General features: G+C 39.8%; 1 protein-coding gene across 1 annotated transcript in view; it reads left to right on the top strand.

The window, feature by feature from the left end:
• The window catches only part of LOC140312917 (protein bicaudal C homolog 1-like), a 59,553-nt gene extending 37,031 nt beyond the window's left edge, over positions 1-22,522 (top strand). The window contains exons 7-21 of the mRNA XM_072390804.1: positions 2,770-2,952; positions 5,181-5,432; positions 6,970-7,101; positions 10,641-10,845; positions 12,418-12,573; positions 12,863-13,035; positions 13,134-13,275; positions 14,580-14,733; positions 15,143-15,302; positions 15,406-15,445; positions 15,610-15,764; positions 16,099-16,261; positions 16,808-16,971; positions 18,003-18,102; positions 19,458-22,522. Coding sequence (XP_072246905.1) covers positions 2,770-2,952; positions 5,181-5,432; positions 6,970-7,101; positions 10,641-10,845; positions 12,418-12,573; positions 12,863-13,035; positions 13,134-13,275; positions 14,580-14,733; positions 15,143-15,302; positions 15,406-15,445; positions 15,610-15,764; positions 16,099-16,261; positions 16,808-16,971; positions 18,003-18,102; positions 19,458-19,585 — 2,307 coding nt within the window. The 3' untranslated portion in view covers positions 19,586-22,522. The remainder of the gene's footprint in view (positions 1-2,769; positions 2,953-5,180; positions 5,433-6,969; positions 7,102-10,640; positions 10,846-12,417; positions 12,574-12,862; positions 13,036-13,133; positions 13,276-14,579; positions 14,734-15,142; positions 15,303-15,405; positions 15,446-15,609; positions 15,765-16,098; positions 16,262-16,807; positions 16,972-18,002; positions 18,103-19,457) is intronic.
• The last annotated feature ends 3,738 nt before the right edge of the window (positions 22,523-26,260 follow it).

A 26,260-nucleotide genomic window follows, 5' to 3' on the forward strand; every position in this document is an offset into this window, starting at 1 on the left:
GCTGGGTGAGTGAGATGTGTGCTGGAGAGAGAATCGGGGTCATGTTGGATTTTCATGCAGTGTTTGTTGGCATGCATGTCCATACCTCTTCGTGCTGAATAGATGTTTTCATTTGCAACAAGGCACAACCCAGTTCATCTTTTGGTTGGGTGAAAAAATAATTAAACCTGACCAGCATCAGTGAAGTACAATGAAGTTTATAACATAAGCTGCTGGAAACCACAAAGATGGCTCTGGCTTCAAAGCAGACATGGGATGCTTCATTGGTAGGATGAGACCTTCCAAGTGTCATCTTTCTTAGGCTTGGAAATACTCCTGCCTTGTACTCAGTCCTGACAAGTAAGCAAATATTACAGCAACGGTCCCACCTTCTATTACACTCAATACACACAAAACAGCTGAAAGATTTACATGACATGCAGTGACAATGAATGTGATGGAGGAAAGAAATGAAATATTTTGCACCAACCGTGATCCGTCTCACGTCATCACAGCATTTGAAGCACGCATAGGATTGTGGGTGCTTTGAGAACACTGAGGAAAGATGGAAGCATCATGAAATTTAATGGAATAACTGGCTGAGTCTTTCAAAGGCTCCAGGACATAGGAACACTTTTTTTTGTGAGATGTTATGAGACTTTTTTAGTGGCATCCTTGAAACATTACGTTAAGTAATGCATTTTCCATCACTTGCTGGACTCATGTTCACAGGGACTTGCTATATCATACTGGTTCAAAGTAGAATCTCATAAAAGTATGGTTAGCCAGCCAATCACCTACTGTCATTGTAAAACAGTATTGGTGTTTTTGACAGACCCTCATAGCTCTTGTCAATTTAAAATGTTTTAATTATTATGATGTCATTATTTTTTTTAAATCAAGATAATTACAAGACAAACTTGTAAAGGAATAGTTTACCATTCTGGGAAATATATTTAGCCATTTTCACTCAAAAAATCTCAGCCTTGAAATTTTAAGAACATTTCATTCAAGTGACTGTGTGAGAGAACACAATTGTCTGCCTTAGCTGGACCAAAATATTTTAAGTTTCCTCGCCAGCTCAAAAGCTTTATGTCTGGAAAAAGAACATAATTCTCCGTAGAATTTCTGATGAGTAGAAAGTAGTTGCTTCATTCTTTTTTTTTTTTCCCTCTCCTAATCTACAAATCAGATTCTACTTTTGACATTGCAGGTGCATCCAAGTCTATTTTTTGACATCAACAGAGTTTGGAGCGTCATCCACCATTCACAATATGCTGCTTGTAGAGCACCGACTGCAGCCAATAAAAAAGCTGAACTGCTCACCAGCACCCATAGAATTAACGGATTAACCCATTAAGCATTTGCTAAGTTTTTTTAAGTCCGAGTTGTGCACTGTCTAAGGAGTTTCCTTTTATAAGCGGAGCTGCAGCTGTGGGATTAAATTGGACTTGAATACAAGAGGATCGAGAGTTTACCTCAGTTTCTTGTCTCTTCTTCCTTGTCCTCATTTCTGTGTGGCCATAACACCAAAGTTTCCTCCATTTCTCTTAAAACCAGATGTGTTTGGGTTGTATATGCTGACATACTTGTAATGTCCCTTTTAACATTCAAGCATAATGTCTGTGAACTTGTAAGGTCTACTGTATATGTGAACCCATCGTGGGTGGAGACCTATTTATTTCTGTAACGTGTCAGTTGTTACGATGATTGATACTTTGGGGGATTTCCAGCAGCATTCAGAGGCAGAGCTGACACGCAGGTGATGAAAGCTCTGGCCAGTTACTTTTCCTCAAAGATATTTTCATTTTTCTTCATCTCTCACCCTGACAGTTGAGGCCTTTAAATGGCACTTTTTGATTGAATACATGTGAAACTTCTATTTGCCAGATGGACTTCATGAAAAGAAAAAGAAAGAAAGTTGATGTTTGCTCCACCGTAAAAATCAGTCTATTCTTCATTCAGTGCCCGACTCCTGCTGCTCTGCCTGTCTCTTGCATTTTCCTCTGTGCTGACCTAAATTTCTCAAGCCCTCAGAGAGCGAGTGCTGAAACGTGATATAAATGTAAGGCCAAGCGCATATGGGACTGATCAAGGGTGCATTTCTTTGGTCAGAGCAATTCATGCTGCTTGCCCTTCACTGGCAGCCAAAACCATAGTGGCCCTCTGCCCAGTAGTCAGTGTTTGGATAACAGTGTGTGCGTATTCATCTGTGAGTGTGTATGTGTAAATCCCCTTTCAAGTTGTCTGCGTATGGATCCGTGCGTGTGTGATTTCTCTCTCATGCATGCATAAGCATGAGTGTGCATGAGGTGAAGCCTTCCTGTCAGGATCAGAGTAAGTTAAACCGAAGTCCCCAGTACCACCCCAATTCAATGTAGCGTACTTCATATCACAAAGACCGCCCATCTTATTGCTTTACCTTTCTGTTTTTATTTGAGCTGACAGATATACATGCCCATTTCTACCACCTTTTGCTAACGGAAGGGGCTGTCATGTCAGTGTCGACTCTCATAAAGGGTCTTCAGTCTGAATGACGGCACAATGTGGTTCATGCTTCTCTTCTGTTTTATAAATTTTGTCAAGAAAATCTGGTTGTACATGCTTTATTTTTCTTGCACCAGTCATAACAGCTTAATAAGCCATCCAACAGAGCATAACTGCAGTATTTCAGCTGCCATCGAGATCTTTCAGTGACCACACAATCCAAAAAATAACAGCATTTTCACTCACTGTCTTATTGTTCATCATTCCTCTTCTTTCTCCTCTTAATGTCCTTGCATGTTACAGGAGCTGCTACCTCTTGTGCTGTCTTTCGAACTTCCAGCCATCATGCAGTCTGACCCCAGCTCCCCCACTGTGCAGCACATCTCGCAGACCTACAACCTTACAGTTTCCTTCAAGCCCCCAACACGCCTCTACAGGGCCACCGGGGTTGTTCGTGGCTCGCAAAATAACACCAATGCGGTTAAGGTGAGGAAAGGCTTGTGAAATTATGGCCGATGACAACATCATCGGCCATAAATGTGTGTGTTGCCTGAGGTCTTCAGGTTTTTCATCTGACAAATTATCCAAATCTGTAACAAACTGAACTGACAAACATGACATTACAGCAAATGTTTTACTTTGTGGAATATTTGGTTGGTTTGTTTAAGAAGGTAGACAGTCTCTTGATGGAGATAATGGTGCATCAGTGGTGATGTAAACCAATAAACACTTTATATCCCTTCCATTGTCATAACAATATGAATTCAGTTTCAGTCTACATTTTCCTTTTAAACTTATGGTGCTCCTGTCTCTCCTGCAAAAAAATAATTGGAATACTAACTGATCCCTGAACTGAGCACTTTTGTCAGCAACATTGGAGTTGTCCTCTTCTGGTTTATAAGGCAAGCCACAGACCTCTCCAAATAAAAGATTTGGTGAGCTACAAATGAAGGGCCACCAACACTGTCAGTGTTCCTCACTTTTCTCATATAAACAGCCACATTACTTTCAGCACCACAGGGTAAGGGGATGCCAAGAGATGTTTTGTTGCTGCTTCAATGGAAAGGGTTGGGGTTAGACATTGTCCCACTATTGCACCAACAAGTCCACAAGTCTCTCTAGGATTAAACTTTTCTTCTAAATTGGTTTTGGAGTTTCTCGCTGTGCTTCCTCTCTCCATCTTGGCTATGTTAATGTACATTTCTTTATCTGGCATCTGAGTTGTGGCTAGTTAAAGCCTGCCAAAGAATCTTCTCGTTGTCTCAGCCAACAACTCATGTCCACCATTTTTTTTCCCCAAAAGCGAGCCTCCGTTAACAAAATGGAGCTAATTTCAGATTGTCAGCAGCTGCAGTTGGAATACATGTATCTCTGCATTTAATCATTCACAAATACTTGTTCAGTTCAGTTGGCATCATCATGCTAAAGTGTAGTATGGTGTTCTACATGCAGCAGAGGAGTCGGCCTGAGAATGCGGTAGGTCTGAGGGGTCAGTGGGTGCTGGGAAGCATGTCAGATGAAGACTAAAGGATCACAGGGATATGTGTGCTATGTTGTGCGGTGGTGTGAGACCCTTGGAACACCATTGAGGATTGCCAAAACCACTGTGGATTGTTGTCTTTTGCTGGCCACAGTGTGTGGATTCCTTTTGCACACTGGAAATGACTTGCTTTACTGGGCCTAGTGAAGCCTCACAGAGGCTCTGAGGAATGAGACTGTTGGACCAGCCAGTAGATGCAGTGGAAAATACAATAGTTTCCATTAGTTACTGGTGTTTTCTCTTGGAAGTGGAGGAACATAGTCCCTCCACGTTTCTAATTTAGTCTGGATATTGCGCATGATTAAGTGTTTTAGCTTTGTTTTTAGTATTTTTAAGCATGAAATCTTCACCACATATTCATCACCATAGCAGTAACACTTGAAGTGTTCATTCCCTTGTTTTTTGGTTGCTGATAAACATTTTCTCTCAGAAAACATGCGTCTGTCAGCATTAAGTCAGATTTTTATGTTGGGGCTATTCCACGTCAGCGCAGCTACTTTAGATTGTTGCTTTTTGTTATCTATTTCATATGGACTAAATCATGTTTGAAAAAGCTGCTTCTATCTGTTGTCCAACCTTGCAGATTAAGAAAAAAGTCTCCTAATTCTGAGCTAAAATGTCAACACTACATTGGATCTACAGGATCTACAATGAGTAGTTCAGCAAACTGCATAATGAAATATTTCATTTCCAGATTGTTTTTTATATTATTGTGATTTTATTTTTGTATTTGTTGTTTATTCATAACAATTTTAATCAACTGAATAATGCTCAACTTTTGAAAAAATACTACAGCTTTGTCCCTTCTGGGCTACCATGAAATGGTGGTGGCTAAAACACTTTTTTCAGTTCTACCTTAGTAATAATATAGTTATGGATATTACATTTCTTCTATAGATTACTGTAAATGTTATACACTGGAACATTGATATGAGGTTACGTTTAGCCACAGAAATAACATATTTTAAGGAATTTAGTTTATTTCAGAACAGAATCATCACATTTCCCAAATTTCATTGTTTTCAGATGGTGTTCTCATTTTATATTTTATTTTTGTGATGGCTTCAAACAAAACAAGCATTTCAAAATGAGAAACGTACAAATTACTTGAGGCACTAGCGTTTGTGTTTCGGTCTATTCATTCATGTAATATAATCATCCTTGTTTTCCACAGAGAGGCACAGCTCTGTTGTTGGAGCACCTGGCTGGTAGCCTGGCGAGCACCATCTCAGTCACCACCCACCTGGACATCGCACCACAACACCACCTTTTCATGAAGGGTCGCAATGGCAGCAACATCAAGCACATCACCCAGAAGACAGGAGCCCAGATCCACTTCCCTGACCCCAACAGCCCCCAGAAAAAATCCACTGTCTACATTCAGGGCACCATTGAATCCGTGTGCCTCGCACGGCAGTATCTCATGGTGCGTACCCTCTGTGTGTGTTTTGTTAATGGACATCCAATTAAATTATGTTAAACTAAACTTTGTGTCTGGTTAAGAGATGACAGTGGTAATATATTCCTTACATATCCAGATTCCATATACATTGTGGTAACTATAATGGAATAATGGATGCCACTTTCTCATTAACATCATGGTGTGTAAGAATGATGCGTGTTTTTTTTTTAGATTGGGGGGGGGGGGGGGGGGGGGGGTTGCGATGTAAACCACGATTGCCTCGGGGGTTTTGAATAGCATTGAGAGAGGTTAGCTTGGCTCTTCTCGCTATGCTGAAATATCCATGCTGGATAAACAACAATCTGTTTCTGATTCAAGGCTGGCCGGCTTGATTTATAGCCGCTACATACCTGCATCTAAGATGGACACACATTTGCATTAATTCAGCTTGAGGTCTTGATGTTCTGGCCATATACACATTTTTTTCTCATTGGAGTTAATGATAAGGGTTTGGCCTGCATGTACAGCTGATGCATTGGAATTCAACCCCAGTCCCTACTTCCGAAAATGCTCTGTTAGCTTTAGTGTGTTGGAACAGGGATTGCACCTTATATTTAGATTTCTTTTGACTGAAAATACTCAATGGTCATTCTGGTGCTGTTGCCCATGACCGCTGAGGCTACCCTAAATTACTTCAGAATATAATCAGAGGTCTGTTTCATAAATGTGTAGAAGTAATGGCTGTTTAATCACTGTTGGCCTAAAGCATCTGCTGAGCTGGTGTGTATCAGAAATCTCAGCTGTAAACAACTTTTGCTTACTGTTTGGAGATACATAATGTGGGGTAGTAATTCTGCAAGCACTGCTTGTCTTTGTCTGCGGTCTCTCTGTTGGCCCCAAAGACAAAGTGAATGCCAGAGTTGTTTCAGAGGCTAAACATGACTTTCTCTTGGCCTGCAATTAGAACACACAAGACGGAGCCTCTTTTCTATCACTTTGTGGAAGAATTAAAAAGACTTAATAAGAGTTGGTTTAGGTGGTTTGTCCAGAGATGATATAGGCTTAAAGAGAAGACGGGAGTCTCTCTTAACCCAGGAGAGTGGACTTAAAGGACGGGGAGAGGAGTCCTGCCCGCAGTTGTGTAGTGTGTGATTTTGGCCTCTTCAAGCCAGACTGTAGATTACAGCTCAAATCCTGTGCCCTGTCGGAGCTTGCCTGGCTCTATATTGTGCTGCTAATTACACCCACTCATAATACGAGTCCTGTCCACTTCTCAGCCCAAAATATAGTTTCTGCGGTGCTTGTGGTGATCATGCAAAACAGATTGCTCTTGGTGGAATTTCCCAAACTCTGTGTGGGATGAATCAAGACACAAATCTTGGATTTATTGGTATGGCTGACATATTGGTCTATAAATGATACAGTGTTAAAGAAAATGTGTAATTCAAGACCAAAGTAATGTTGCAGTGTTTAAGCATTATTTTAAAAAGTATTATTCTGCCAGTGATGCAAAAATGAAAGAGTTTGTTGCAGATACATTTTAATCTTGTTTGCTCCACAGGGCTGCTTGCCTCTGGTGTTAATGTTTGACATTAAAGAGGACATTGAGGTGGAGCCCCAGTGTATCACAGCACTAATGGAGCAGCTGGATGTCTTCATCAGTATCAAACCAAAGCCAAAGCAGCCCAGCAAGGTATGGTACCATGCTTACACTCACAGCACAAAAAGCTTTAAAGGAATGTTTTGTTTTTCTCGCAGCATTTATCGATTTCTGACATATCTGAAAATCTGTCTGCTTCAGTCTTTCACATTTCTCAAGTATACTCTATATACAGTGTTAATATTTATTCCATGGCCATTTTTATTATAATTCAAGCATTTCATCGGTATTGTCAGTGTTATTCTTTTTCAAATACTACATATTGCAGCATTTATAGCCTAAATTAGTTTACAGAGCATGTTTCCAGGTAAACGTAATAATAACAAAACAAGTACCCAACTAAGTATCTAGAGAAGAAAAAAACAATCCTATCAACCACACTTTGAATTTAGTCACAGTTGGTCATTCTTTCCGCATAAGCTCATTGTGTAATGGACATTATGAACATTTTAACATGCTGGATGGGTGAAAGGGGGAGATTGGTCTGAAGACCAGTGCACGTCAAAGTGAATCCATTTGAATGCCAGGATGCAGGTTTTTTTTACCAGCACAACATTGTATTTTAACAAGATGAGCTGTGTGACTCACTTTACCGGTCAGAGGTTTTAATGTTATGGCTGACCATTGTATGCTCAGCTGCTTCAATCGGTAGGAGTTGGACATTAAAATTGGGCCAGAGAGAGAATTGCTTCTTTTTTAAATAGAATATATGTATGAATAAACATGCTTAGGATTTAAATGAATACTATTCCTGGGAGAAGAGTTGGAAGTGCTGGAGGACTAAAGATATCTGGGTGTTCACCTGGACATCAGACTGAACTGGAAATACAACGCTGAGGCCATCTACATGAAGGGACAGAGTGGAATCTTAGATTATTTGGTGTTTCTTGCAAGATGTTGCAAATCTTCTGTAAGTCTGTGCTGGAGAGTGCAATCTGCTTTGCAGCCATCTGTTGGAGCAGCAGTATCACAGCCAGAGACTGAAAAAATTGATAAAGAAGGCTGGCTCTATGTTCTGGAGTTTCTTGAGTTTCTTGAGTCTCTGGAGCTGAGTTGTGCCAAGAAGAACATGATGAATATTACACCGAGCTGACAACTGACCGCTGGACACCGTCTGCCTGTCTTGTATTCTTGGTGCAAATGCCCCATCAACATCTTCTGAATTCATCAGTGTTTTTCTTTTTTTTTATCCTTCTTTTTTTCACTTTTGCTGATTTAACCCTGTGTGGGAGAGAGTTCCCTTCGATTGGCTGTTCAGTTTAGCAAATAAGTGAATAAGAAAGGGAGACGGCATGACTTGTCATCATCGTTTCTCCAAAACAAACAACACTTTCATAACAACATACGGAGTGAAGAAATTAAAGACCAGCTGATAATCATGACTCAAGAGAGGCCAGCTCTGTTTCACATTACAGAAAAACACAAGAATGTAAACTAAGTCACGTGTTTTTTATCTACTCAGCCTTCCAGTTTCCCTTATTGTATAATGTCCATCCTGTTGCCCCTTTCTGCACTGACAAACTGTGTCCTCTTGCCCAGACATATATTGCACATCCTTGCTGGCAGATGGACGCAGTCTTTGTGATATGTACATGTGCTGTTTTGTACAGACACTGGCGACACAAGGAGACCAATCAGGGGGCCTCTCATCGCTGCTGGTTCTTCACATCAGTTTGCTGATTAAGGGCCCTTAGAGGCAACAGCAAGTGTTTGAGTTTCCAGTGTAGCTAGAGTAAAAAAGTCAGATTATTGTCTGATTTTAAGATTGTGCCTGCGCAGACCGTTACGTTGGGTCTTGCTTGCTGTCCACACTGTTTACCTTCACACACGAGGACAACACAAACGTGATTGGTCAATACAACTCAGACTGCTAAGAAACTACAAATGGAGCCAGAAAGCTTTTTTGTATCTGTTTTTCAGTGTATAGAGAATACAGTGATGGCTTTCACAAGAAATGACAGAATGAGCCATATATGTTGCCATATATTTATATATTCTTATGGTACATATAAGTCTGCACAGTCCCTGATCGGAAAGATTCCCAAAACGCGAGATGAGTAAGATTAATCCAATATTTTTTCACTAAAGCCAAAGTAAATTTTAAAGATTGGAAGAAAATGTTTGCTAACTTTTCAGCCTTAGGAAAACACAGCTGCTACTGTTTAAATGTCATGTCAGTCAGAGAAACAAGGCAGCCGCAGCTGCACCAGAATGACTCTTGATCAGATGACACAGCATGGCATCAAAGTAAATTCTGCCTGCCATGTTTCATCACTGTTTGATGGAACTGAGAAGGGAAAAACTCGAACCCAAGACAAACACTGGAAAAGGTGCCAGAGTTGGAATCCGGTCGGTCACCTGTCTCCTCTGCATACAGCCTGTCGTGCATGTTTCACCTGACAGACTACAGCGTTCTTGTTATTCCTCATCTATTCCAACTTTGTTCTTGGGTAGTCATTTAGACGTTTTTTACTTTTCGGTTTTTACTTTTCGGTTTATACAACCTGCATTAATGTAATATGTTGCGATATTTTCAAATTATACAATGACATGTAGACTCTTAAATACACTTGGCACTTTCTTTTCAAAACATACCTCCAGTGTAAGTCATGGTCTGCCTCTCAGCAACAGTTAATATTCCTAATAATATTTCAGAGCTTATTCCTGTCAGTCTCTTTGAGGTGCCCACATCCCACCCTGAGCCAGGGCTCGATGCCTAAACCAGACAGGCCTATGGGGACAAAAGTGGAGGTGCCAGAGTAAACACTGACCCAGCCCAGATCCACTTAAGAACCCTTCACTCAAACATTTTAACGAGGTGACAGCAGTCACCCAAAAGGCCTGTCAGAGTCCATGCCATACCCCGTGTGCTCCCGGCCGTTTGGCAGACCTATAAAAGCTGTATGGGTTTGGGTCGGAGAGAGCGATGGTGTTTGGAAACCATTTTTCAAAAGTTCGCTAAGAAGGCAGAAAGAACATGATTACTGTTTACTTTCTTTTTGTATTTGATATTTATGAAGGGCAGGGTTTTCCGGTGATGTTGGAAATGTAGGAATTTTTCATTTTTTTCTTGTTATTTTTGATTTTGTGCCTCATGGTGTAATCGTCAAAGCATTTACTATTTCTTAATCAATTTCTTAATATTTTTCTCAGTCATATCGGAGACAAAAATGTTTTGAATGTTTATTAACTGATGTAGAAACGCTTTCTCGCAAACGTTGCTCCTGTGTCTTCTTGTCTCTCCCACACTGGTTCAATGTTTATCTTTCTAATCTACCCTTAATTCTCTCTTCCTTCCTCCCATTTATGTTTGTCTCCCGCTTAGCCTCCCTTTCACTCCCTATCTCTGGTGCCAACATTCCCTGCCCTATCTGTCCCTCCCTCCTCCCTATGTGTTCCTCCTTTTCCTCTTTCTCATGCCCCCCCCCCCCCCCCCCCCCCCCCCCCCCGCCTCTTCTTTTTTGTCTTCTTTGCTCTCTTCCCTCCCTTCCATTTTCCTGATGTCTTTGTCAACCCCACTTGTTTGTTCTCAGTTTCTAAACATCTCTTTCTTGTCTTTTGATCTCTTCCAGTCAGTGATTGTGAAGAGCGTAGAGAGGAATGCAGTCAACATGTACGAAGCTCGAAAATTCCTTTTGGGTCTTGAGAGCAACGGAGTGTCTTCTTCTTCACCCTCTGTGGCACTGAATCCCACCACTAACGGTCAATGCCCGTCCCTCATCTGCCCCGTTGGCCTGGACATCCTGACCTCAGCTGGCCTGGGGCTGAGTAATCTGGGTAATGAGAAGAATTAACGTCCTCATACATCAGTATCCTTCCCATCAGGACCAGTCACATACTCCATTTTTTTTACAGATTGTCCTTTGCTGATTCCCCCACAGATGTCGCAGAAAGCCTGCTGTCACTTTGTTTACTGATTTATTGTTTGTAGTTGATTTTTAAAGGCACAAATATTACAGGCAACATTATCATAAATCACAGGCGGTGAGTCATGTCATGGCATCTGGATGCCCTTTACTGTAGGAGTTGTTTGCAGTTCGGATCTCACCGTGATGATTTGATTTTCAAACCAAGAAGTCCCACATGCACAGATCTTTGATCATCCAACCATCAGAAAATAACCTCAAGACAAATGTGGCTGCTCTGCTTCAAATGAATCGTAACCTTATGTATCAAAAGATTATTACAAATCTGATCTTTGTATGAGTTTGTCTGCAGCACAGACGGCAATATAGAGGCAGAGATCAGCTTGGAGCAGATGTCAGGAGGTGTTTGTCTGTAAGGGTGATTGCAAGTATTGGAAGACAAATATTTTTGCTTCATTTATCTGCTTTATGCTGATATGTGATAACATATTTGGGATTCAGACCATATTTAAAAAAAAAAAACACAAAAAAAAAAAAAAACAAGGACATGAATTATGTTTCAAAGGCAGATAGAACAGGAAGTTGCTCATGGCTATAAGCACATGCCAATAGGAGATTAATCAGAGTTTATCTCTATAATAAGTGATTCAATCATTTAATTGAGTGCCAACCATTGAACCATACTGTAACATTACTCAGATATTCCTGATTGTGTTTGAAGCATGTTTATTTTTGCAGCCATAGGGTAATGAGTAAAAAGGTCATGCGGTGTGAGTGACCACTGGCTCAGTCTGTATTTGTGTTCATTTGCTTTTAAAAAAATTTTTTTTTTAAATTCCATCACAGAAACGTTTACATTTTTCAGTTATGTAGGTATTCAGTGTATAACTTTTTTTTTAAATAACTATTTTTTGTTTGTTTGTTTTTTTCCCAACAAATGTAATGAGCATATTTTTGTATATTTTTGTATTATTTTTTGTAAAAAAAAAAATTTTTTGTAAAAAAAACAAGGGGTGAAGCTGTGGATGGCCACATCCTGGCCTTTAGTAATTGCTACATGCCTCTATTCCTCAGATTACAGACCAGTCTGCCAGAGGAATCCCTGGCCTTATTCCTGGAGCCAAAGTAGCCCCTTGTTAAAGCCACAGACCTGCTTCTTTCTGTTTTCATACACTGTGTTTGGGTTAAAGCACCATATTGTTGGCGCTTTCAATAATAGGGTTTTATTGGGTATGAGGATACGCTAGATATATACTTTTGTATCCGTGACCTTGTAGAAATGTAAGAAATTCTTTCTCTCATTCGTTGTCTGGTTGATGGCAGTTTGATGGAATTCCAGTTAAATTGCTGGAAGACTAAGATTGTTTTCTGTGGGCTGCAGCGTAACATGTGATTAAATTGAAAAATGGCTCCGTGCGTTGACAGGACCACCGCTGATCTGTTCCTTCCATTCTTTTCCCCTGTGTCTTTCTCTTCCTCGCAGGTTTCCTGGGTGCGACGGCGCCACACTCTCTCCCCAACTCTGCCGCCCCAAATGCTGTACTGAACAGCCTAAACTCATCTCTGAGCCCTCTTCAGACGCCGAGCACCCCCGCACCCTCCCCCTCACTCTGGCCCAGTTCACTCACCAGCACCCAGAGTTCGTATACAACATTATTAGGATCTTTTCTTTTAGAACATTGGTTCAATTTGGAGGAATTATTTTTCAATCTGCTGTAATACTGTGGAGAATCACTGTGCACATGATGTAAAATGCATGCAACTTGTGGATAAATGTGCACTCTTTGATGTATAACTACTGATATTTCAGTTATCGTTCTGAGTGAACAGGGAGATTCATAGACACACAGGAAGCCTTCAGATGGGCATTTCCTTTATGAATTATTCAAATGTTGAAAATTGATGATCCTCCCATGCTTTTGATTCAGGCTTCTCATCTCAGCTGTTGCTGCACCCTGCCACTCAGGCCACCCTGAGCAGCATCCTGCTGTCAAGCGTGCAGGGTTACACACACAACACACCATCTCCTCCACCTGGCCTCGCCCCCATAGACAAGCAGCAAAACGGGGTCCCCGACTGCACTCTTAATGGACATGTCAAGGTTGACCTTGTTTTCTTACTGTATCTTGTGAGTCCACTTTGAAATTCTTGAAATTTTTATTTTGTTGTTGTTAACCGTCATGTTTTCCCCACATACAGCATCCTGGTTCAGTCTATGGGAGGTTAGCAACAGCAGCACTTGCAGAAACAGTTTTGAGTCCAGCTCCATGTGACTCTGCCCAAGAGGCCAGCGGACACAATCCGTCAGAACCGCTATCGAGCAAGTCCAACCCAGATGAAGGTAATTTTCATACAGAAATACAACTGGCCTGGCGTAGGTACCATAGATAGCTCATGCATTCTCAGGTAATTTTCCAAATAGTAAATGAGGAATGTGATATTATTTTTGAGTTTCTTTAATGTACAAGACAGCGGTGAGGATCTGTACTCTAAATATTGTTTTCTCAGCCTAAGTTTAACTTTGTACAAGCGTCAAAGTTTGCTATAATTTCTTTTTAGGTATCTTTTAAGTTTTAGTTATGTTAATTCTTAAAAAACTTTAGGAACCATCGTAATATAAACAGAATTTATCAATGAAGGACATACAAACCACCCACATGTTTTTGCTCATGTTCAAATTTTCTCCTTCCTTCCAAATATCAGTTCTGTCCAGTTTCTCATTTGTTTAAAACAGTCCTATGATTTATATGTTATTGCAACCTTGGATGGACAAAAAAATGTAACTTTTTTCAACTTCAGCCTTGCAGAATGAATATAAATGTCCAATTCAAGATTTTCCTCTCGAGATTTATGTTACTCTGAAAACCACACTGAGGAAAATGTGTAGAGTAGACTTTTCTCTGTTTCTCTATACTGTCCACCTAACCTCATGCTCCCTCTGACTACATTTATTGGAACGGAGACAGATTAACTGCTGGTCTCCTCGCGGTTCAGAAAGGCCCTCATTTCCTCTGTGTCTTACACTCGTGGTTTTCCCCTCAAACCTTCACTCTCACGCATCTCATTTTTCCCCACTGTTTTCTGAGCTGTTTCTCCCCCGATGTGGTGCGTCCTGGTAAGTTTTCATCCCCCTCCCTCACCTCCTCCTGTGTTGCAGAATGTGTTTGGACTGGCTGTTCCAGTCCGGTTCAGCTGTGCATTGTGGATTGAAGAAGGTCAGGGGAATTTTCGAATGTAAAAACTCCAAAGGGTTTTAGAACATTGACTGACATTGTATTATCTTATTCTATGCGGTTCATGTGCTCACATATTCTTGAACATATGCACACATATTCACACACACATGCAATACCTTGTTACACAGAGCAGGTTCCTTTGAGGCTGACGGCAGAGCAACCATAATCACAGCTGCTGTGGTTTTAATTAATCCAGGATCCAAGTGAGACCTGTTACACTTTCATGGCCCTAAGCCACACTAAACGGTTACACCGAGTGACCCCAATCACTGCTGAAAGGAGACTGTGTATGTATGCAGTAAAGATAAAGAAATGAGATGAGACCTGAAATCGTTCTGCTGCTGTTGTGGGTTTTCTGTACATAAGACACTCGATAGTTTAAAAAGAAAAAAATGTTTTGTTCCTTCAGGCTCCGATACATTTGTAGAGGTGGGCATGCCGAGAAGCCCCTCTCATTCAGCTAATGGGAATGAGCTGAAACAGATGCTGGCTTCATGTAAGACATCATCAGGGAAACGACAGGCTGTGGAGCTCCTGCAAGGCACCAAGAACTCCCATCTACAGTAAGTTTGAATCGAGCGATCGTTCATAGTTTTTCTTGTTCCTGTTTAGCACCTCTTCGGAAAGCTTTCACAGCTCACGTTGGTACAGTTTGGAGTCCTCCATTAATTCCTTTACGCATAGATGAAAGGAAGATGTCTCCCAGAAGCAAGCTGTGCATGTCTTTGTTTTGGACAAAAGTAACGATGTTGGTTCTCTCCATATTTAGATGTTAGAATTTTAGGTATTGGTTGTCACATGGACTATGTTCTACTGATATGGACAGCATTGTTACTAGAATAACTAGATGTTTGTAAATAATAGAATCCCATCTCCACTTAAACCTGATGAGTGTGGAACTTATCAGGTAAAGAGTAATCTGCTGGGCTCATTTTTTTCACTCATGATACACTTCCTTTGTAATTCCAACAGTTCCGACTGTCTTCTCTCGGATGCTGAGTCCAGCTCGTCAGACAGTCCTGTGGCAGATAAGAGGGCACCAGGGAGTGAGCGGGCAGCCGAAAGGGCAGCACAGCAAAACGAGAGGGAGAGAATCCGACTGGGACCGCAGACTTCGTTTGCAAACATGCAGGTAAACTGTCAGGCATCAAACACACACATTTATCTTACACATTTTTTTTTTCTTGTTAAGATTAAGAGAATTAAATTGATAAAGCTGTCGGCTGTATTTTCAGGCATTTGACTATGAACAGAAGAAGCTGTTGGCAACCAAAGGTAAGTTGACGTTTGTGTCCCATCTGATCCTACAGTACCTGAAAGCTTATCAACGGTTATATGTCCCCTGAAAAAGAATACTTTCTATTCTGCTTTTAAAGTATAGGATTTGTTTGGTATTATCTGTGTATATATTTGCATCACTTGCTGACTGTTTTTTACAGCTATGTTGAAGAAGCCTGTGGTGACTGAGGTGCGGACCCCTACCAACACATGGAGTGGTCTGGGCTTCTCAAAGTCCATGCCAGCTGAGACCATCAAGGAGCTGCGGAGAGCCAATCATGTCTCATATAAACCCAGCATGAGCACCACGTATGAGGTGAGACACGCAAGACCTTAATGTTTTCATCAAATTAGTTCACTTTTCTAGGATTTATTGTGATTATGTGTACAATAAATATATATATATATTTTATATATATATAATCAGAATTAATGGAAACATTGGGTTACTTACCGTAATTACTTGTTCTTTGATAAGAGTGTGGTGTTTCACCTCGGCGTGACCAGGTCATAGTGAAATACTGAGCAAAGTTGGAAAAATAACTATATATTTTTTAACCATAGATTCATAATCGGTGCAGTCAGCTCAGCTTTTCTTTCATTAAGAGCAACTCTCTAAATATGAATATTTTCTTTGTGTTTCCTCTCAGGGTTCCCCGCTGTCCTTGTCTCGATCTAGCAGCCGAGAAGGTGTGGGAAGTGGTAGTGATTCTGACAACTGGAGGGAGAGAAACGGCACCGGTAATGGCCTGCCAAACCACACTGAGTTCCCCTCCGCTGTCAGCAGTCCAAAGAGGAAGCAGAACAAATCTGGTCAGTATTTTTGTTGCATCCTTGTAACCAGCACTTTACATTTTTGGCATTGATTGAGGGACATCATTAAGAAGGAAATGTCATATTTTGATTTATTTTTCTGTATAACGAGCTTGAAAATGTAACATGTAATGTAATGATGAAATGAAAAAGGGAAACTTCAGAGAAAAGCCAAGTGAACTTGTTTTAAGTTTTGCTGTGGACACTCTTACCTCCACACACAGTTTCAGGGTTTGAATCCTTGTTTGTTTTTCTGGTAAATGTAATTCAAAGGGTTAAAGGATGACAGTTCAGCTTATTTCCAAAGGAAGTGTTTGTTATACCAAATGTAGCTTGTCAAAAGCACAAACTTCTTGTACTTTTTATATTTGATCATATACCTTTTGATACAACTCCATTTCTTGACATGGAACTTGTCATCACTTAAAGCTACATATCATTTCTTTTTATGACTCTACTTGAATTGACAGATGTCAATGACTAACCTTTTGCTTCATCATTGTGGGGTTATTTTCTCTCTTTTTCTTTTAAATCTTGAACATGTAGCTGCAGAGCATTACCTCAGCAGCAGCAACTACATGGACTCCATCTCTTCAGTAACTGGCAGCAATGGCTGCAGCCTGAACTCATCCCTGAAAGGCTCCGACCTGCCTGAGCTCTTCAGCAAGCTGGGCTTGGGGAAATACACAGATGTCTTCCAGCAACAAGAGGTAGTAAAGACAGTCAGCTTTCTAGCAGATTTTCTAGCTGTATGATTTTTAGTAATGGTCTGTCAAACTGAAGGAGGCGTTTTCCAAAACAGCCCAAGGTGTTAAATTTTACATTTGTTCATGCAAGAGCAGCAGCCGTAGAGATGGTAATTATGTGGGAAAGACCAACAGTTTGAGACGTATATCGTTTTGTTTCAAACTGCTGATCGCTCTGCCACATTGGTGGTCCCATAAGGATAAATGTTAGTGACTTCATAACTTTTTCTTTAGTGTAATTGTGAGAAATTTCTCTCATTTACTCATTTACGCATGTTGGGGCACAAATGATTTACAGCATATAATGTCTATAGAAATATAAAACATATGATAATAATACGGCATTACAAGACCCTTTCATTCTAGGGACTGTGAGTGAAACAACTTTATAGCTGATTTCAGCTTAGGTGAACGTGATGAACCCAAAATAAAAAACCCCGTCCATATACATCATTATAATAAAGCTGGAAACGCAATGGAAAAAGAACAAGAATATTAATCAATGAATAGAATAGTGAAAACAAATATAAAAGACAACAACTAAGGATAAAAAAATAGACTAAATAAAACAAAGAGCGTGACTAATCAATCAGTACAATAAGTGTTCTGCTAAAAGAAAAAATGTTACTCTTCTGCTGTTCTGTGAATTATGTCACTTCTCAAATTCTTGAATTCCCTCAATGCAGTTAGTCACAGTCCTGATTGTTTTTTTTTATAACGTGTTTTTTATTACTACATTTCTCTGCATGTGTATGACAAACACACAGCATGTGCTGAAGGATGTATTGGAGGTTGTTATGCTCTTACATTCCATTTGTCCACATGAACATGCTTTGTGCGCAGTATTTATCATCAGGTCATTTGTTAAAAGAAAATATTAATAATGCTGGATTTAGTTATTGATAAGGAAACCATTTGTTATTGTCATGACATTTGTGGTTGATCGTGATTAATGTTGAAATGTTGGTAATAAATGGGTTTGTTACTTTTTCCAGATTGACCTCCAAACATTCCTGACTCTAACAGACCAGGACCTGAAGGAATTAGGAATCACCACCTTTGGTGCACGGAGGAAAATGCTCCTGGCTATTTCAGGTACACATGAAAAAGTGCATGCACATCTTACATGTGTTACATTGTCTCTGCATGCTGTTGGTTGTTCAGTAAAGATAAAATGTTGAAAAAAATGCACCAAAAAACAGACATAGCCACATGCAGCCACCTAAGTCTCAAGTTGTCCCTGCACTTCGCTGATAGTCACTGATACTAGCTGGAGCCTGATTCCACCAGCTCAGCCTTGCAAAAGGCTTGTGTGTTTCATTATATCTTCTATTTTGTCTGTCGCTGCAACAAATCTGAGTGGAGCCCAGCTGTGCAAAAGGCAAGTAGAGCAATCCAGCGGACAGAGGTCAGCTGCACAACCAACCACTGGAGATGAGAGCCCTGTTATATATAGACAATTACATTAAAAAAAAAAGGTTTAGACAGTTTATTGTAACTAATTTATCTTGAAAATATGTGTGAAAACCTGCTGCAGTAATTTCCACCAGCAGCAGTAAATGGATTTTAAGCAAATTCTTCTCAGATGACTGCTGATGTTTGACCAGCTGCTGCAGCTGCCCTCCTGATGTTGATTTGGACTGTTGTCACGCTTGCTCTAGTGTTAATGTGATGGACGTCACACTTCATTACTGACATCATATTTTGGACATGGTAATAGCTGAAGTTGTTGCATGAGCTTCCTGTCACGGGCTGTCTGTACAAGCTCAGTTCAGAAACCTCAGACCAGCGCCAGGGTTGACAGTGAGCTTAGCAACGTGAAATGTTGAGGCCAACTCTGATTATTAGGGATGTAGAATTATCCAAAGCCAAAATTGCTTTTGCTGCCTGACACTTCAGCCAAGTATGGGGTCAGCTTTCCTCTCTGCTGACCGAAAACAGAGATATGCACGCTTCTGTCTGTCTCAGTCTTTTTGCATTTTTGCCTCTCATGAAGACACAGAATACCAGTAAGGGCAACCCAGGTTTCAACTTCCTGTCAGTCTGCCAGTGAAAAGAGCCGCGAGTTGCCGGTCTCCACGAATAAAAGTGAAGGTTTATGCTGGCAACAACAGAACACTGGTTTCATAAGAATAACTTGGAGATGCCAGGGTGTCCCTCAGACATTTTTATGAAAGTAATTGTCTGAAGTACTGTATAAAACCAGAAGAACTCAGAAAGAGCTTGTGTTTAGCTGAGCAATTCTGTGGTGATTTCAATCAAATTTACTTGTCATTGTTGATCAATGGCGGCTGACGAAACATGTCAACATACTCTTGGTTGTAATTATTTCTTGTTTGATTTGATCCAATTCCCACAGCAACATAAGGAGTGGTCATACCACATCAAAAAGCACATTTGTATCACCTTTGAGTCTGCTGATGTTTTGTTGTACTTTATTTTTTCCTCAGAACTAAACAAGAACCGGAGGAAGCTATTTGAGCCACCTATCAGATCCTCCTTCCTGGAAGGGGGAGCAAGCGGCCGCCTCTCCCGCCAGTTTCATGCCGACATGGCCAGCGTCAGCGGGCGGTGGTAGAAACTCCTAGACCTCTGGGCCATCTTAAAACCGTCCATGGAGACCAGCCTCCAATGTCTTTGAGTGGTGCCCAAGTTTCAGCAGTTGTTTGTCCTATTTGAGCTTCAGCTGAATTAAGACTGTTCAGTGTTGCGTTGCCATGCAGTAAAAACAAATATATATAAATGTATATGTTAAAAAAAAAAAAAAGCCATAGTTTTACCTGATGTGCCAACTAAAAAAAAAAAAAGGGATTTCTCAGATACATGAAGTTAAGTGTTCACTCCATATAGAACCACTGAGTCTATCTGGAGTATTTATATTTGAAGAGTGGTATTGTGGTTCTTAGGAAGGGTACTGTCCAGTATTTTTGTCCACTTTTTTTGTTTAAGGGAACAGGCAGAATGATCAGTACATTCATTTTATAGATTGATGCTGTTGGTATCAGTGACATGCACTTTAATAATACTAGAGTTTTGCCTGTGAGAGCCGTACTCCTTAGACTGAAGTTATAAGAACTATGCATTTTTTTATTGACTAAAAGCACAAATGCATTTTGTACCAAACCAAAAGTAAGCACTTAGCCAGTGAGATTAGAGCGCCACCAAATGAAGTGCAAAGCAGGTCAGCACACATAAGCGATGACTTGATCAACCTTAACACTTATACCAAAGGAAAGTATCATAGTGGCCTTTGACCTTTGGCTGCCTTCAGTGTTTCGATTGGTGGACATTCCTCCGAGGTCAGTGTTTGTGTTCATCAGCAGTTTCTGTGTATAGCCAAACAAAACAAAACAAAAAAAAAAGTAATCTTTTGTACTCCTTATGCATTATGATTTTATTTTTAGTTTTTATTACTATTTTAGGCGAATAAGTTGAATGTTTATTGATAATCAGTTTACATATGTATTTTTTTTATATATGTTCATGAATGACTTTCATTGATTTTGTAATCGGTTTACTAGTAACTGACTTTTTCTGTCCCTGAATCTGTGGAGCCATGATATGGCTGTGCCATATGACAGCAGCAGAGAAATGAGGCAGTTGGGCTAAGCCTTGTAGGCCTCTCTCTGATTGTGTCAGCAGGCAACTTTCTGTGGTTTTCCTTCTGTTTATAGTGCATGCTGTCTCGTCTCATCTGTTAGTTGTCAGTAATTGCCACCCTCCATGCGCCTTAAATCACCCAATATGCTCTTGCATGTATTGGGAACGCAAGATGCTTTGTTAAGAGTTGCATGCCGTCTTTTTTCCATTTAGAGCAAGCAAGGACCTCATACTAGAATAAAGTCATGCCTTTTGTAGCTTAAAGTGCCAATGTACATAACTCGGTTTTCAGCAGGGAGATATTTCGTTAGGAACACTAATATTTTGGTCTGACCTTATGCTCTAGATAGGTGTGTCGCACGAAAATCAATATATTCGCAGCCAAGCTGGTCTCATAAGAGAATTTCTGCTAGACACAAATACGGAACCAAAGTCGGCAAAAGGACTGAAATTTAGTATGAAAACAAATACAGATCTGGGATTTTCTACTATCAGCCATGCAATCAAATATCCCAAAAACCTAGTTAAGTGGTCTTTAATGAAGTTACAGGATTATGCATGTGGCCTTGTTTATCGTCTGAGCTTTTGCTTGTTCTGTATTCCTGTAATATGTTCAGTTTGAGAAGGGAAACGTCATTTCTCGGCAGTTCATTTACTTTGGATAACTCAACATTTATTGTGTAATATTCTTGAAATATCTCGGATTTACATTAGAAACGAATCCATCTTCTAATGTCTTGAGCATTTTTCAGTGCAATCAAGTGCCTCTTTGTAAAGTTGCTGTTTATATTTGCAGTACATCAAGTGTAAAAGCGAAGGCTGAGATTTTTTTATTTTGATTTAAATGAGAGTACAGTGTATAAAATCTGTAAAGTATGAAGAGACATGGCCCTTTTATCTCTGCAAATTTAATTATAATGGAAAGTAACCGCAGTCCATTTAATCATCTGTCCCTTCTGTCAGCTATGATGATTCCCTGCAAGGTGGTTTGTTGCTTATCATCTTCACTTTTAACAACTCTGCAACCCTCCCTCGCATCTGATTTCAACCATTTCTAATGTGGTTGTCAAGTTAGTAAAACTATGCTAAATACTATTCTGACACGGTTGCTGATGCAGACCAGGTAAAAAAAAAAAAAAAGTTTTTTTGGTTTTTTTTCTTTGAAGTCTTAAGACATGGCGAAGAGGGATAAAACTAATATAGAGAGGGCTTCTTTATTCTGATAGGAAACCCGGGGCTGGTTCGCCCCTGCTCATCATGGTACTACATTGAAACTGTTGAGCACTGATTGTCCCAGTGCTGTGACTCGTGTTCCTGCCTAGCAGACATTTGTTTTCATCCTTCACCTCGTTGTTTGCTCAGAGGGCAGCAAAAGTTTTTGTCTTATCAAGTGAATGTTGTTTAGAAAATTATTGATGCATGTTATTGCAGCTTGATTACGGATCAGTGAAGGGATTCACCAAGTCACAAAGTTTACTGCCAGCTTGTCCAGTCATTGCTCTTGATGGTGTAGTTTCTCAATTATGTCCTTGATGTGTTGTTTTAGTCGTATTGTTGTTCACAAAGGAAATCTTTGTACTGCAATCAAATGGTACATTTATAGTAAATGTAAACCACTACAGAAATGATGTAACGTTTGTACAACTTCATCTTATACAACCATTGTTTTTTTGTGAAAAAAAAAGGTACAATTCTTCACAATGTTCCAGATCCGACCTTTGTGTGTGTGTGTGTGTGTAAACATTGCCATGAGGCCAAAGCTCTGTTCACTACGGCATCTGTTGATGCTATTGTTATTCTGAATTGTAGTACAGAAATAAGACTTTTTGGATAATCCATCAAGCAGGCGGAAAAAAAAATGTTTGTTCAAACATTCAAATTATATTATGATGGTAATAAATGTATGCAAAATCAAGAGGGGCATTTGTCACCGTAATTCTGTAAACTTTAAACATCCATTACATGTAATACATTAGCAGCACAAGAAAATGATTAAAGTGCATCTGCCGGATCAGATGCTGCAGAGTTGTCAAATAGATGGGCTAGGATATGACAGTAAATATCACTGACTGATTTAGTGGCCATTGACTTCTAAATATTACATGATTGTTAAGCTTGTATGGTTCAGCCACACTTTGCATTCAGTCTGTTTTGGTATTACAAAGCAGCTACTATAACTAAGCAAGCAAAAATATTCACCCCAGCAGGTTGATGGAGACTTCATTTCTGTGCCATGAGGTAATGGTGACATGCATAAAGTCTAATCCACTTCTGTCTAATCCAAGAAAATTAATCTAATGCAGACTTCCGCAATGACAGCATGTCTTATAATACACAACAAATTCATTTAAAGCTTGCGTTTGTCCTGTCAAGCTGGCTTCTGGACCATGGAAACACAATGTGGTTGCTTCCATTTTCTTTGCTTTTCAACCCCAATGAAGTATTCAGGTCAGATGATCTTTTGTGTATCTTGTTAATTAATTTATTTTTTTAGAAGCTGTTTAAAATGTGAGATCTTTGGCACTAAGGAACAATCACCTACATAAATAGCTACTTTGTTCTTGTGCTGAATTATTTCCACTGCAAAGCAAAAATGCATGCAGTTTTATTGAAAACCTCTAGGGGGCAGTGGTGTCCCTTATAATGACACCTTTGATCATTTTTGAGAATATGGTTACTCAGCAACAGATTATTCAATGTTTAGGAATTAAATGGCATTGTACAAGCCCTGGTGTTTTATTTGTGACATTAAGCATAACATGCTTCAACAGATCTAGCAGTTTCCTGTTAGGTTGATCTTTTTGTTGGAAAATATCCTATATTTTAAAATGTTTTCAATATCAGAATTTAGCCATTGAAACAGACTTTTTCCTTAAAAAAAATTACACTTGCAAGTTCTCCTGTGACTATGTTACTACTCACAAAATACAAAACAAGCTGACAAATGGAAGGTGAGTCACATGTCCATTTCACTTGTGATCCAAACCTCCCAGGCCTGTCTGGTTGTGGCAGCAAATTAATGTTCAGATGGCACAGAGAAAGTCCCTCATCCAATGCAAATGAGCCCTCAACAGAAACAGGTGGCGCCGCTGAACTACGTTCTGCAGCAGCCTGTGACTCACCAACGTTGTCCTCCCATATCATTAATTTAAACAGGTGCTTGACGAAGTAAAAAATGCACAACGCCTTTGTGTTTATATAACACCACAGCGCTGAATAGGACGTAAATACTGGTATGTAAAAACTGAGGAGCTCAGGGTTAATGTGTGGGAAGGATGTTAAGAAAACATTCATTATGGTGTCTGTTTCCAATTCTTTGTAGGAGAAACAGATTAGAGCTGTAGTGAAATCACAGATTTAATTATAGACCGTATATAACCTATGAATTTTCTTTACTCATAAGATAATCCAATCAAGTAGGTCTGTCTAGGTTGCATAAGACACATTTTTCCTTATAAAATCTTTTCATTGCTCACATAAAGGCTATTAAATCACACAAATCAATGTCTCTCCTCATCTCACTTTGAGCAATTGCATGTACTAGCAATCATTCTCCAACCCCAGCAGCATGACTAATTCTAATTTCATGTTCTATTGTGGGTGAAAGACAGTTAAATTGCTTGGAGAAGAAGTGGTGGGCTTTTTCAACATGATTGTTACCTCCCGGTTTAAAGTCCAGCAGGTCCACACCGTCACATATTGTTCTAATGGGCAGCTTGCCTCTGCAGGAAAGGTGTAAATGTGAGGATCTGTGACTTGGTTGCTACCTGGCGTTTATCCAGTGGGCATCATGCATGCAATCTGGCTCATTTTATCTTTCACTTTTCCTCTCTGCTCAGTCTTTCTAATTCACAACTGCGCACACTAATGTATCTCGCTATGGCAGAAAATATTCCTTTTATCTGTCTGTGGCTGTTTGTGCAGTGTTATTATTGCTTTATGAAACTGTAAAATAATGTATTAGCTACTACAAGCGCTCAGTGAATTATTGCAGTTCTCTGAACATCTTAACCCTGTGATGTGTCAAGTCATCAAGACTGTTTCCTCTCAAATACTTCTGATAAAAGCGAAGACAAAATTCTAATTCAGACCAAAAACTGTTTATCACATACATGTCCTTATCCCTCAAGTTTTAGCATCAATTAGTATCTCAGATTTAAGCTTACGTAAAACCAGGAGTCCTGTTGTCATTTTGTTATGCTTTTTCTGTTTACTTCCAACCCAGAGAGCATCAAACTGATAGATAAAGCTGAAGCAGATTTACAAGTCTGTTGATTCTTACACAGAATCAGTGATCAGTGTGGTGTGGTGTCAGAGAAAAATACTCCTATACAGTCCAGACACCTGGGCAATGAGTCAGCTGAAGTCGTGCTCTACATCTTTTGTCTTTGCGATTTGTTTGTTGATTTGTGGGTGGCACGAAGGGGGCAAACTCATGCTATTGTGTTGAGTAATGATATTTAAAGACAATATTGAATGTTGAATTTAAGCTTTTAATTTCGACCTCTCCCTTTGTGCCAACTCTGTTAACCTATTAAGGAGCTGTTGTTAGTTCAGTGTCTGACTGATGGGACCAACCCCCACCCCCTTTCATTAAGAGTGTTGCAGCTTTGAGTTCGACCCTTGTTCTCTCCCTGTACAGCACCCACCCTAAACATTTTTTTCACAATGAATGTACCTGGCAAGCAATGATTATATAAAAGTGGAACGGTTTTCTGTCATTTGGCATACTTCAGCCTTTTCTCCCTGTTTCCCTTCCTTAATAGTGGCTTATTGACAGCCACGCTTCTGTGGAAACCATATCTGATGATGCTTTGGTGAACAGTGGATGGGTCAACTGAAGGACCAAATACATCTCTCAAGTCCTCTGTCAGGTCTTTGCTGGATACGTTTTTTTCCTATTTTTTAAGGACATCACTTTACTGTTCATCTGCCGTAGATGTTTTTTTTAGGCCAGCCGCCTCTTCTTTAGTCTTCCACTTGTCCAGTTTTCTCTTTTTATTTTTTTTAAGACATGCTGCATACCTTGTCGATTTATGCAAGGTATGCAGCTAATAGCTCTTTGGGAATCGTTTTGTTGGCGCAAAATACAAAAATACAATTTTGTGTCTGTCAAGCTGTGTTATCTTTGGCGTTTTTCAGAGATGTAATTTAACAGATGGGAACAAATTATGTTTTTTTTTTGCAACAGCCTGCTGGTAACAAAGTCCCTGAAGATACACTTTACAAACGCTCATAGATGGGTTTTCTTGTCTCCATATAAATCCATTTTAACTGTCCCATCATGTTTCCAGTCTTTGTGCTCAGATAGTTAATCAGCTTCTGGCTATAGGTGTGTTTTTATTTCTTCTACTAACTCTCGGCAGCAAAGCAAATAATCTTATGTCCCTAAATGTCAAATAATTCCTTAAGGCTTTTCCTACATTTTGCAACCAATTAAATTAATTTTCTTAATAACCTATCCAGACCTGTTTTTAATTCATCTTTCCTAATTAAAATGAGTAAGGCTCTTGTTTTATGAGCTCTATGAATACATTTAATTTGAATTTCTTATAAGCTCTGATAAACTGGCATGTCACTGGAGACCCAGCGACATTCTTCTCCATTATCAATCAAACTGCAGCTTAGCTGAGGCCTAACTGCTAATCAATGA

This window comes from Leuresthes tenuis, unplaced genomic scaffold, assembly GCF_036924035.1.
Source record: "Leuresthes tenuis unplaced genomic scaffold, fLeuTen1.0.hap1 SCAF_8, whole genome shotgun sequence".
Lineage (NCBI taxonomy): Eukaryota > Metazoa > Chordata > Actinopteri > Atheriniformes > Atherinopsidae > Leuresthes > Leuresthes tenuis.